This window comes from Cupressus sempervirens, chromosome 7 (genome assembly GCF_028749045.1).
Source record: "Cupressus sempervirens isolate cs-2001-9-10 chromosome 7, ASM2874904v1, whole genome shotgun sequence".
Lineage (NCBI taxonomy): Eukaryota > Viridiplantae > Streptophyta > Pinopsida > Cupressales > Cupressaceae > Cupressus > Cupressus sempervirens.
Genome location: NC_143124.1, coordinates 146105406 through 146120495, shown reverse-complemented (window position 1 = coordinate 146120495; position 15090 = coordinate 146105406). Strand labels below are relative to the sequence as shown.

At 32.8% G+C, this 15090-nt stretch overlaps 1 protein-coding gene across 3 annotated transcripts in view; it reads left to right on the top strand.

Moving 5' to 3' along the window:
- Positions 1–14061, top strand: part of LOC149545943 (magnesium/proton exchanger-like) — a 145015-nt gene extending 130954 nt beyond the window's left edge. For all 3 annotated transcript variants that reach the window (XM_089790889.1, XM_089790891.1, XM_089790888.1), the window contains one exon: positions 13559–14061. In XM_089790889.1, the coding sequence (XP_089647015.1) occupies positions 13559–13853 (295 nt within the window). In that variant the 3' untranslated portion in view covers positions 13854–14061. The remainder of the gene's footprint in view (positions 1–13558) is intronic.
- The last annotated feature ends 1029 nt before the right edge of the window (positions 14062–15090 follow it).

Genomic DNA, 15090 nt, shown 5'->3' with positions numbered 1-15090 from the left:
TATTATCCTTCATCAAGCATTCAAAGATAATATATCAATATGTAGTTGCAAGGGGATCTTGAAGATGGTTAGAGTGCTTTAGCCTTGGGGGCTTGTTATGATTTCTATATCATATTTCAGATTTGATTCTTTGCACCTTCATACTTTTACATGCATTCACATACATGCATATTTACATGCTAGGGTTTCACTCACAGAGTAAGTTCTTAGCATTTTAGTATTTATATTCTAGATCTACACATCTAGGATATACGCATACACTACACATTACATACTTCCTAACAACTACTCATGGAGGTGGAAATCACCAAAATAGGGGGGTTGACTAAGGCAAGCCCCTTTATAGCCACACACACACATACAAGATTTCTAACAAAATTGTAGGATATCAATTTCACGCTTGCGAATTTGGAAACTACTCCTCGAGAACTTTTTGGAGAAGTTGGTGCAACCTTCCTACAGTGACCTTGGTACACCATCACCTCGTAGAAACTTAATTTGTCAAGTTACAACCTAGTCAACCTAGACCTCACTACTTTTCCAAAAAAATAAATTTTGGGTTTTGTCTGATTTGTCATTTTATTTAGGAATCCACAGTCAAATATTCAAAAATAGGTCTGGATCTGCTATTTTTAGAGCAAAAAATCTCCTCCTAGGAGCACTTCTAGGTGAGTCCATCTCTTATTTTGTCTTTCAATAGTTATCTTATTTTAGATGTATATTGGTTTGCTTGCATCCTAGATCTAGTAATTTTTTCCACCTTGTTTAAATATCATAATAACATTGCATGAAGGGGGCCTTGTTTGTGTACTTCCTTGATATGTTCCTAAATTTTGTATTGGCATCCCTTTATGCTCCTTGGGCTTTGCTATTTGTATTTAGGGCTTGCTAAGGGTTATGCTTGGAAGCCCCTCTTTTTCTTGTATTGAATGACGTAGGGAGAGAGTGTTGAACCTATTTCTCATGGTTTGCATTGTTGTTATTGATGTCTTTTTCCCCATGAACATATCATACAAGAACTTAAATCACCATTCATGCTAATTGACTAGATTATCATTATTTTTAATTATTCCAATTAAAAATCTATACTTATTGATCTGCATTAATCATTGAATATCATTATCTTTTCTATTTAAATTAGTAAAGATTTAATTGATATTAGACATAAATCACTACCATTGATAATGAGTAATATTGCAATGATTAGAGATCAGATTTGTATTTGGTTATGTTTGTCATATCATTGATAACAATCAATTCTTATTAGTTCGATGAGAGATACTGATTATGAAACAATATGTAGACATGATGGTGGAGCTCGACATGTCTCCACATATGTGGAGACATGTATGCCATCATCATGTCTCTTCAATCAATTATTATTAGTTCGATGAGAGATACTAATTATGAAACAATATGTAGACATGATGGTGGAGCTCGACATGTCTCCACATATATGGAGACATGTATGCCATCATCATGTCTCTTCAAAGCTATATATATATCTGATCGATGAAATGACAAGTCCCAAATCAATTAGTGCAAGTCATTTCGAGTTCAAACTCTCTTTTCTATATTCAAAAAATAGTGATACAAATTCAAAAACAAATGAAGTATTATCAATATCTGAATCATCCACATTTCTTGTTACTTAGCATTGTCTCATTATTTTGATAGCAACCTACATAGAAATATAAATTAATAAGAGCATTATTCTAGAGATAATAAAATTGAAAATAACTATATTCCTAATCAACAATAAATCTAATTTATTTTAATAAAGTTGGATGGGAAGAAGGTGACTTGTGAGACATGTCTAATAAAGGGCCTAGACTAGTTTCAGTTAGATGCATGGAAACAATCTTGAGACATGATAATGTGGTATGACCAACATAGTGTTTGGTGTCCTCCCAACTTTGAACCAGATTACAATCTCTAGTGACATTCCCCTTGGGTACGATGGGATAGAGGTTTTGAGAACAAGCTAGAGTTGGAAGTGTGCCAAATCAGTCATCACTACTCCGTATAGGCATCCCCAGAAATACAAGGATGAAGTTAAGAAGGTAATTCAAGAGCTGCTAAACATGGGACATATCAAGCCTACTTCAATTATTTTGGAATCTTCAATGGTCTTAGAGAGGAAGGATAAGACTTTAAGAATGTGCATTATAGCCCTCAAAAAGAAGTCATTTTAGAATAGGTGCCACATCCTACAGATTGATGAGTTATTGGATAAGCTTCATGAGGTGGTCTACTTCTCAAAGATAGACCTCAAATTAGGATATCACCAAATTTGGTTGTGTGAGCAAGATGTTTGTATGATGGCCTTTTGATGCCACAATAGGCAACAAGTTCTTGGTTATGCCCTTTGGATTAACCAATGCACCTATTACATTTTAGTCTTGCATGAACCATATGATCCTCAACAAGGAATTGAGGAAGTTTATGTTGGTGTTCCTTGATGACATGTACACAAATAGACACAAGAAGATTATTTGAGGTATCTAGATTTGGTTTTGGGGATAAGGAGGTACAATTATTATATATGAAAAAATTCATGTTCCAATATGGCATGAAGAATATTCTACACTTTGGATGTATAATTAGCACATGAGGAGTGTAGGTACACCAAGGGAAGATTGAAACAATCCTTGACTATGGAACCTTGATGAAAATCATGTAAGTTGTGAGAATTCTTTGGTCTATGCAATTGCTAAAAGTAAATTTTCTAGGGATTATTTGCAACTTGGAACCCTCTTTTATTGAGCTCATTAAGAAGAGTGCATTTAGATAAGACAACAGAGGCAAATCAAGCATTCACTATGTTGAATGAGGCAATGCGCACTTCTCCAATTCTTGCATTTTATAACTTCACTCAACCTACTTGTTCTTGAGTGTGTCGCATCAAGAGAGGGCATTGGAGCAATTTTGATGTAGTATTGTCAACTCATTGCATTTGAGAGGTTGTACTTGATCTATGGCAATGAGATCCTTACATATCTAAATTAGGTAGTACTCAGTTGGTGGGAAATTCATAGTTAGGACCTATCATAACATGCTCAAGTATATTTTGTAAGACTTAAATAAAAGAGGGTGAGAAAGTTCCAAGCCTATGACTTTGGTATAGAGTATGTAAAGGGGAAGAAATATGGTCATCAATGCATTATCAGGAGATCTACTATTCTCCTTTTGTCAGGGGTTTCGACTAATTGAAAGGAGCATTTGTTGGTTTACTCTAGCAATACTTTCACTTTCAAACATATGGATCGATAGATTCGTGATTATAGGTACAAGATAGTGAATGATATTGTCTACTACAAGAATGCGATCTTGGTTCTGAAGTTGAAGCTTAAGGAGAAGGTTTTGTGAGAATCTCTTGAGTCACCACTGGCTAGACATCTTTGCTAGCTTAAATGTTTTAGGTATGTTCTAACAAGGTTCTATTCAAAGGGCCTCAAGGATGATGTTATTCATTTTGTCAAGGAAGGCACCACTAGCTACCAAAACAAAATGAAGCATAAAATTCTTACAAGATTGCTACAACCCCTACCTATTTCAAAGAAGTTAGAGAGTATCTAGATGGATTTCATCACAAGAAATTTGAAGGTACATGACAAGGGTTGCATATTCATGGTGGTTGAACGATTGATCAAGATTGAGCATTTGTTTTACATTCTGGTAAAATTTCAAGAAGTGTGGGTTGCTAAATCATTCTTTTGAGAGATCTTCAAGTTTCATGGGTTCTTGAAGAATACTATCAATTGTAGAAATAGTAGATTCCAATTATCAAAAGCATGAACATATTAACCACAATGATCATTCTCATCAAATAATTCATTCAATTTAACAACTTGAAAATAAAATATACTCTCACCATGCAATTTGCGAAAGCTATTAAATTCACCAATGCTTAAATAATGAATTTACTTAGGAAGTGTTTTTTTACAACAATTTCAATGAATCTATCTTTACAAATGGTAGGAGTGAGGTTTATGTAGGAGCTCAAAAATAAAACAAGGGCGAAGATAAATTTAAGACCAACAACTTACACTTAAGTTGACTTAGGTTAATGCATTATTTTAATATTTATTTATTTAGTCACCTAGGAGTATGTACACTCTTGTGAGTTGTCACGTTGACAACACAGGTGTTAGCACACTAATTAAGTTCAAGGGCAAATTCTTATCTGATCAATATGCCATCTAGGTATACAGAAGATTTTGAAACCTTTAACGAAAAGAGATGGATGTCAAGGCCTATACTGAAGAGTTCTACAAATAAGTTATAAGGGTAAGCCACATGGAGGATGATATGTAAAAAGTGACAAGATGCATCAATGGGTTTAGATACGACCTACAAGATGAATTAAGTGTTGTAACCCAAATAATTGTGGAAGCATGTTTAAAGTTGAAAGTAAGCGTTGATTATAAATTGAAAAGGTAAGAGAAATAGAGGCAACAAAGAGACAACTTCTATTGGTAGTAGATAGGTCTAAGAGTTTGAAGGAGAAGAAAGTAACTCTCAAGAAATAATCTTAGAATCAACGGTTAATTTTGGTGGAAGAAGACCCAACGATAGAGGCAAATTTTGAGGCCAAGGAAGAGGATCAAATGGATTCATCAAGAAGTGCTATAAGTGCAATAAACCTGTGATCCATCAAGTAGAGCAATGTCCCAAGAGTCAATTCACTACTTCGTTTGGAGAAAGGAAAAATATGTTTGTATAAGGAGACGATAGTGAAAGTGTACGTTCTCCATCACATATGTAGATCCAAAAGTTAGAAAGTCTCTCATGGTGAGGAGAACCTTGATCAAATTTCCCATGGAGAGGGAACCCTCACAAAGAAAATCACTCTTTATGACTACATCTATGTTACAAGCTAAATGTTGCAAACTTGTTTATTTGGGTAGTACTGATAATATCCAAGGTTATCTAGAAATGGTAGAGAAGTTAAAACTGAAAAGAATACCACTTACTACTCCTTACAAAGTCTATTGATTAAATAAGGGACAACATGTTTTGGTGAATGAGAAAAGTTAGGTAGATTTCAATAGAGGGAGATATAAGGATAGAGTTTTGAGTAATATCGTCCCCATGGATGTTTCATCTACTCTTTGGTAGACCATGAACATTTATAGGCATGCCTAGTATGATTGAAGGAAGCATACTTATGAGATAGAGAAGGATGGGGTTTCTTGTACCTTGACAACATTGAAAGTTGAAGACATAGGACAACATATGGGATCTAATGTAATGATGGTGCTAGGATGGAGTTCACAAAGACAATAAAAGATGAAGAGATGAACCATATGACCATTTCAAAGCCTAGTAAGGTTATGACAACAATGAAGGTTGCTATTGGACTTTGAGGATCCCAGATTCGCTTAGGGAGTCTATGGATATGATGGTAGGAGAGATGTTAGCTCTTTTCCTTCAAAAATGGGCATTCATCATTCAATTGCTTTTATAACAAAGGTTAATATGTTTGATCAAGAAACATCTAAAGAGATACAACAATAGATGGTGGAGACGATACAAACTAGTGAAAAGGTCAATAATAACCTACAAAGGAGCATTTACAAATCCTAGAAAAATGTTGGTTTGAAGATATGGGAAGTTTATTGTTAGGATGAAGGGATGTTGTTGCAAGTTGTAATGCATGTTCATCAATGCTCTTAGATTAGGAATGCGCTAGAGACTTTCCACCAAGTAAGCATGTGGAGTTGGGCTATATTTGTGACAAGGAGAAACTCAAAAGGATAAGAAATTAGATCTATTTCTTGTACTTGTTCAGGTGGAAAAATCTACCAATGGGGACTGTTGTATGGATGTTGGAAAGTGACATTATTAAACATGGATATAGAGTTGCAGGTTTAACCTCAAGTGGAACTTGAGGTGTCTCTTCTTTGGGAGTATAGTGGAGGAGAGCCCTTAGGACCTTATATGCCTCCAATAGGAAAATGTTGGATTTTTCTTTCATTTGTGTTGTTTCAAATTAATATGGTCATTTTGGACCATGAATAGGGATTTGGGACCATCTTATAAAGTTTTAAAAATTGATCCATTCTTGTTAAAGTTACCAGACAATATTTTGTATTGTTGTGACAAAAAGTTGTTAAGGGTTGCTTGCAGGCTAGGAATTGCTTGTATGGCTATAAATAAGCCTTTTGGGCATGCTTCAATGATTGGAGAATTCATATTGGAGATTTTGAATGAATAAACAAGAAAAACATCTGATTTTTATTCCATTTTGACTAATTATATTGCTTTGTACAATCCGTAAGACATATTCATGATTTGCACATGATTGAAGGTGTGATAGAAGATAGAGTTAGCTTTCATTTGCAATTGGTTTGGTTGATTTTTATTAAATTTTATGGAAGTTTTGTTCAAATTGGTGATTGACACTGCCATATTTTTCTTTCAACTTTCTTGAAATAGCACACAATATAGATTGTATATTCTATACCTGGATTGAAGACAATTGGGATTGGAAGACATATGAATGTAATTTCTAATGCACATGTTCTCATCAAAATCCATTTATATTTGAGTGAGATGTCACATTTTTTGAAAAATTTCCAAAAACCCTACCTAGGATTTGGAGTGAGATAAAAAAATATGTTTCTCATCCTTCCACTATCCTATGATTTGGTGGAAAAAATTGTAATATTGTGTATCTTCATAGTCCAAAGTTGTAGTGGTTGATGTTTAAGTTTGCATGTGGAATTGATCACTAGTAGGTTTGATATCCCAATGCATCAAATAGTGAAAGCCACGGAGAGGATAAAAATTACATTGTAGAATGCCAAGGGTTGAAATACTCATTATTTAGTGCAAGGGGATATGTGGGGACCCTGCCCAATCTAATAACTTGATGAAGTGTCAAGGTGTGAAGGAGAGACAACATGTTTTCTTGATTGCCCAATTGTAACCTTGCCACAATCATAATTACAAACAATATTAGTTATGGAGGAGTGACTTAATATGAAATTTGGAGTTTGAAAACCTTAAGGAATATTCATTTGCTCTCTGTGAAGTCCTTCAAGCCTATAATAAGATGTTTGCAACATAGATTCTTGGTTTTGGCCTTTTTGTTATCAAGAGGTGTTGTCAAAATATGAGAAGTATTTGTGATTGGTAAGCATAGAAATATGACATTGTTGAGAGTCAATACTTATACTATAATCCTTTTCTTCAAAAACCCTAAATAGTTACCATTATGCTTAACTTTGTTAGGTGTCCAAGCCTTGAAACCAAGTTTGCATCCTCAGGTATCAAGAAGGATGAAGTGAATGTTTAATGTCCTTGTTTGATGAAACCAATATAGCTACCCCTAACTCTACATCACATGCTCACTCTTTGGCTTTGAACAATATTCTTCAATTTTTGGAATTTGGAAATTCAAAAAAATATTCCCAAATTGTATCATCTTTAAAACTTCTTGAACTTTAAATTTTCTCTTTTTTTGAATGTTCTTCAATCCATTATTTTGGACTTCTTGGTGCAAACTTTAAAATTTAGAAGATTACTTTAAGATCTTTCCTTTTCTATCCATTCTTCTTCTTGGCTTGAAATTGTTCATAGGTGATGAAGTCCTTGGTTGTGTATGCTTTCCTCGTCACGAGCTTGCATTAGAGTTGTAAAGAAACATTGAGAAAATTCTTAATAACTCACTTAGATGCTTTCATAAATCTTTACTTTAATTTGGAAATGGCTTTTTGAATTTTTTAAATGATGAAGCCTTTTGCTTGGAAATGCTTTTTCAAGTTTGGTTCTTAGGAAATATCCTTTACTTAGGCAGTTTTCACCATTGCTTCCTTAGTGACTTCACTCTTTGAAAATTCCATCCCTTCAAATTTCAAACCTCTCTCTAGAAACTTATACCTCTTCTTTTCCATGCATAAACTTAACATTTTCCCATTGAAATTCGGCCTTTTCCTCCTTCTGACTTTTAATTTTCTCCAGAAACATGGGTGATTTCAACCTCAAATGGCTTTGTACTCCACAATTTTAAAACTTCTTTCCATTTCCAAAGAGTGGATTTCATCTCTTATTCTACATTCTTCACCTAGGTTGTCAACACTTAGCTACGTTTTAGCACATAAGGGCCCAGATTTCTTATCTTGACGAGGATTTTCTCTCGGCTTTCCTTGCCAGATTTCATGTAGATTGACGAATCTTTCAACACTTCGTTTATTTCAAGTCATCCTAAGTTGAGAGGACTCTACTTGTGTTTATGGATTTCTAACAACTTTTTCTTGTTTAAATTAGAAATTTTCACAACTAGAGGATTTTTCGCAACTTTCTATAGACTAGGAATTTGTCATAGCTTCCAAAATTTTCCATAACTTTTCATGGATTAGGAAATTTTCACAACATTCCATAATTTCAACATCCTCAAAAGTTTTTTGGAATCTTTCTTCTTCTTATGCAAATTTCACTATAGATTAAGCAAGTTTTTTGCCCAGACTAAAATTTCTCCCTTGAAAGTTCTCTCCATGGTGAAATTTTAATGATCCTTGAGGAATTTCCAATGCATTCCAGGGGAAGCCTTCATTATGCTATGAGGGTTCTTCACATTCTTTATAATCATACTTCTCTTGGATTGAGTAATTTTTTCATTGTATTTTCCATAGTTTATTGGCATCCACCTCCTAAAAAGTAAAATAAAAAATTGAAGTTAGGAGAGGGTATACAAATTGAATGCAAAGTATGAAATTTTAATTGTACCTTATTCTAATATGAATTTTGAATCACGAACCAGGACTGAAAGTACAAAAAAGTAGGGATGAAGCATTGAATATACCCCAATTTTGACTATTTTCATAGTGAAATCTAGCTTTTTCTGTGAAAATCCCCTTCAAGTCTGTTACAATACTGTAATGTTTCTTTAATGATCATTTGAGTCTTTAGTTTATAAATTTGTTTTTACTTTCATTTTTAGTTTGTGATTGTATGTTTTAGAAACATCATCTTTATAAAGCAAGAAATTTTCTTCTCAAGGGTTTTGATTAAGTAAAAACAGCTTTTGAAAGGACCTGAAACCTTTTACAAAGGACAATGAGGATCTTAAAACAACAGTGGAAAACCACCCGACAAATAAGAGGGACACACCAAATTTCCCAACAAGAGGGAAAACAACCCAAAAAGCCATGGACCATCAAGATTTACATTTTGGTCTAGTATTTTGAGAATGTAAAGACATATCAAATGAAGGTTTGGAGGATTTGCCTTTTTTTTCCTTTTAACTGATGTCCAACCATCCTCCATCTTCCCAACAACTTTTTGCCAATCCCCACTAACCCCCAAAACCCCTGCAGTAGGAGAACCAACAACAATGTTCTAAATAGAGTCAGCAGCAAAAAAAGGGATAGCATCAACATTCTGATCCAAAGCTACCAAAGGGACATCAATCTAATCAATAGAAACAGATGCAGGTGGCAGGTCAAAAGCAACATTCTGATTCAAATCCATCGTAGGGACAAGATTCAAATCATTAAAAACAACAACATAATCCTCAGCCAAAGTGAGATCAATATGAGAAGAGTTATCCGACCCATGTACGCCCATGGATACTATTTTCTTCTAGAGGGTTGGATTACATTAAAAGAAAGAAATGTAAATCTCTTCAATCCATGTTTGATATGACCCTTTGTTCCCATAAGGGTAAGACGAAAGGGAAAGCTTAGTGGTTCTTGTTTGGTTTGCATTGGATGATGGTTTCTCTTGTCTTTTACCTTGGAATGCAACATCTCATCTTTGTGTCATAATTTTTTGGCTTGCACCCTTTTCTTTGTTGTGCCCCCTTTTTTTTTTCTAGTGAGTACTCTTGAATATCTTTAGATGTGGGGTTTCAAGTCCCTCTCAAACTTTCTTTGTAAAGGGCTTCAAAGCCCCTTCAAAACATGTTTTCACTTAATAATAAACATCATCTTTGGAAATCTATACAAGGAGCTTTCATCTCCTTTTTTTGTTGTTTTTATGAGGATTGTTGCAAATGTAATAGCACTACCATAATGTTTTGGTATATATTTTCTAAATGGCAGCGACCTCTCATATTTATAATGATTTTAAGCTATGAAGAGACATGTCCCTTCATGGGACATGTTTATTCATTAATTTGATAATCAATATAAAAACAAATACATTTGCGAAAAAAAGAATTTAAAAAAAAAAAATTACAAATACACAAGACATATTACACCATTGATAATTTTAGGAATGACAAATTTTAAGGATATCTTTTTGATCAAAAGGTATCCAACATTTTGATATCACATTTAATAGCACAAGTATTGGTCTTCTAGAATATCAACACATGATATTTACCAAATACTGAAATGAGGTTTGATATCACATTTGATATCATGTGTATTGGTCTTCTAGAATATCAATGATATTTGCCAAATGCTCAAGTAAGGTTTATCACATCTGACATCATATGTATTGATCTTCCAAAATAATAGTGGTATTCACCAAATAGTCTTTGAATCCTTTCAAAATGTTGAGATGCAAGATATTCACCAAGTAATGTGAGTAATGGCCTTCTAGAACATCAATTTGCATAACACTCACCGTGTATTCCAAAAATGTTTATAAGGTATGTGCATACGCATTCTCATAATGCTTACCATATAAACATCCACCATGTAAAGCATAATCCATCATGATCTACATAAACATCATAAGACATCCATAATAATACAAAATTATGTTAGTGTAAGATCGTCATCTTTCAATAGCTTCTGCAAATACAAATGACAATACATAGGAGGTAGGCCCATTAAATCATGCAATCACACACATGATACCAAAAATATACATGAAGTCAAAACTCCATATGATTTTGTCATGATCAAGGTCTTCAAAAATCAACTCAAATATATTATTTATCTGCTCCTTTAGACGAATGTTTCAATCACCCTCTAAAAATCAATCTTCTAAGCTTCTTTACCTTTGAAGAATTATCAAACTCCCTCTTAATATGATATCAAATTTTCTTTTCTTCTGATAACATTCTCAAGGAAAAGATCAAGGTACATAACTCTTTATATTAAAATATAAATAAGAGAGAGACTACATTGAGTAGTTAAATAAAATTCTCAAGGTTAATTCTTCATACTATCATTCCAATATAGTTCAATGTCTAATATATATATAAATTGAACATATATGCATATATCTTCTATATATCATCGATCTATATTTTAACATATTATTATTATTATCAACTCAATAGATATTATAGTACCAACATCCTTAATTGTTTCCATCATCATTGATACTATAATTATATATAATACTAAATTCCTTTCACCCTTATACTTAAGATATTATATTTATCTCAAAAAAAAAATCATTTCTTAAATAAACATTATTTATACATTCTTACATGTATATAAATGTAAAAGATGATATTAAATATTACCTTCCTATACCTATATACTCAATCATATATATAATTTATGATAACTTATATTTCATTTATAACAATTGGAATAACATAAAATATAAAAATAACTATTAGTGTTAACACATATACCTTATACTTACATTTATCGGGTTGGTTCTCGATGTCTCCTTTTACTTCAACAAGTTTGCCTCTGCCTGTTTTGGGCCCTGCGACTAATACTGGTTAAGTTGCACAGGATGAGCACGTGATTAATCAGTCCTCTAGGGAATCGATCACTTCTTTCCATGACTCTACATCAATATCTGCGTAGGTGTCCTTGGTAATTTGAATAATTTACGCCGTGTTTATCCGCCTATGCATCATAGTTGTCTTTGATGGATTTCGAATCCTATTTTTCTCAATTATAGATAATTATTCCCCGTTGATTGTGTACCCACTTATATCATTGACTTACTGATGTCAAATAGGAAATTGTAGTGAAGTCATCTTTTGCTTATCTTCTTCATACAATTATGCACCCCTCCACATTCGTCCGATGCTTAATTTATTCCTTCATACGGTGAAACTTTGTTTGATGACATATATCCCCCGTTCGAAATATTGCTGTACAGTTGATTGCTAATGTGGTGACTCCCAATAATGTTCTATACTGTTTGTTAAGCATAACAACATATAAACTCTAGGTATCTCTTTTTTTCCTGTAGTTATTGTCTACGTTTGTTTCGTTATTCGCTGAGTTGAAGACATTACACACAATAGCCCTTGTTGAATACAATCATCGCATTTTAACAAGTATCTTGGAGAAAGTATCACGAAGCTTTTGTACAAGAATGTCTGCTATCTGAGCAAGAACCAAAACGTGAGCATCTTTCATTTTGGTACCGTCTTTTGGGGCACTTATCAGACCACTCATTTTGGTCCCATCTTTCATTTTGAATCTTGGTTCCATCTTTTGGGTCACTTATCCAATTTTTTGAAGGCTAAGAAGTAACATTTTTTGTGAGAAGAAACTCATATTCAAAATGACCTCTTGGTGGACTTGAAACATCATTGATAAAAAAAATTATCTACAACCAGCAAGAAAGATATATATATATATATATATATATATATATATATATATATATATATATATATATATAAAAGCTTTTAATAGAAAACTTACCTTTTTTTGCATTTTCTCAAGAATTTTATAAGAAGAAAATTGTCCGAGATTTTTACAAAAATCTGTTTGAGATTTTTAGGCAAGTAACTTGCTTAACATTTTTACTTTGAAAGTAATTACTTGACATTTTTACTTTGAAAGTAATTACAAGTCTGTGTTTATAGAGAGTCAGAGATTGACCCAATGTTTTGAAAAACTTAATATAATTTATCTAATGCTTTCTCTTGTAATGAATAGTACCAACATTATTTATCGTATATTTTTATTTTTGTAAGGTCTTAGATAATTCTTACATTCCTTAGCAATAACTTTTGGACGCGGCTATCCTCCCTACAAACTGTACAATTGACCAATTTTTAAAAAAACGAAAACATAATGGATTTTTCTAAAAATTTCAGCGTTTGATCTTCATGATCTGTATTGTTTGTAGTCGAAAATAACAAAAAAATTTGGAGATTAGTGCATTTTGTCTGGAGATTAGCCTGTCCCATAACTCTTGGGTCATGCATACAATGTACTTTCATATTGGATGGATTTGTTGTATTATTATGTTGCTCATCATTTAAGATGGTACATTGCATTTCAATAATTTGGAAACCTTGGCTTGCTTGGGCTTGAGTTAGGGTTCAAGTGTGGCAAGCAATTGTCTAGAACATGAATCTACTTGAACACTATTGACACAATATTTTATATAATAAGTCATTGTAGAAGAAGAATATTTTTACATATTATAAAGTAAATATCAGAAAGTGTTCCAAAAATTGTATCACTAAGTTGTGATTCTATTCAAATATAAATAAATTGTCATCATTTGATTTTTCATTGACATTTTTAATTAAAATGTGTTGATATGCATTACTTAGCATTATTTACAAGTATTTTTACTAGAACTTTGTTTTTTTGTTTCTGTTTTTTAATCATGCTACTTAGATAAGCCAATATTTTAGTAGCCTAAATGTTTTTTTTAATATGTGCAGCAACTCAGCAAACCTCTTCATTGGCATAGGGGTTCCATGGTTGATTGGTACTGTATATAATCGAGCTGCTCTTGGAGAAGTTTTACTTGTTCATAGCGATGGGCTAAGTTTTTCCCTAGTTATTTTCTTCATCACATTTTTTCTTTGCATGCTTGCATTAGTTTTAAGGCGTTATATCTTTGGTGGTGAACTTGGGGGGCCAAGGTTATGGGCTTGGATAACCTGTGTCTACCTTATGCTTCTTTGGGTCGCTTTTGTTTTGCTATCTTCTCTCAAAGTTTCTAATATAATATGAGGCTTCAAGAGTACATTCCTTGGAAGAAGGGATTAAAATGATATCCTTTTTTCTCAAATCGGCCATGTAATTCAGGTATAGGATGGGAAGCCCTAGCATAAAATTTTCTTAGTTTAATTTGTAATAATTGTTATTTGTCTTTCGGTGATATAATATATATTTTTTGTAAGAATAAAAATTAATGAAAAAAATATAGTCAAATTAATTATGCCCATTGTATTTTTCTTGTTAATGGAGCAAAATAACATAAGCTTATATAAAAATATCAAAAAATTAGAATAGGGTCAACATATATCTTAAAAGAATATAAATCATTGAAAAGAAAGAAATAAAAAGAGATTTGTAAACAATTTTAAGGTAAAATTAACATGTGTTGATTGGGCTAAAAATTAGTGGAAGATATCCATGAAAATATTTGTGGTTATATTTTATATTTTTTTTCCTAAAATTGGTATGTCGGTTAAAGTTAACTTTTGTTAACATGCCAATGATATTACAACTCATCCCTTACTCTCAAATATTTGTGTGTGCGTATGCGCGTGTGAACACACACATTGACACCCATCCATTAATATTGTTTTTATATATTTATCAAGTTTTATATATAAAGAGTAATAGTTTAAAGTAATATTTTGCTCTTCTATATTTTTCTATAATGTAAATTTTTAATAATATAATATTGTGCAGTTTTATTGAATTTATTGTTTTATATATGAAATACACAATTTGCTTATTTTTGTTATGTACTAATATATTTTTAAGTGTCAATTTACAAGTTTACGAAAACTTGATGTATAAGATAAGATAAGATAAATTTATGAATGTCCAGCAGGAGACCAACAAGGGTCTAAGGGACTAGAAATAGTATAAAGGGCATATGCCAACAGGGGGAGCACCAAATGATGTCCACAGAAAGAACATGAAAGCAAAAAACAACAAAAGAACCAAGAAAAGGAATAACAACTAAGAACTCATCACAGGTGAGAAGTAGTCAATAATGGAAAGGTAGACATTAGAGCAATCAGGTACTCTGGAAGGTCACCTCTGAGGTCTACTAGAGGATGTCGCTGAGTGTGATTTCTGCGGGATCTTATAGATCTAGTGTGAACCAAGATAGTGTAGGGAGGCCGTTTCAATCCTCGGGCAGGGCCCATAGGACTGAAGAAAGAGGTGATGAGTTGTAGGGGGTGATGTTGAGTGAAGTTGGAACCATATAGTGTGCTTGTGAACCCGTATG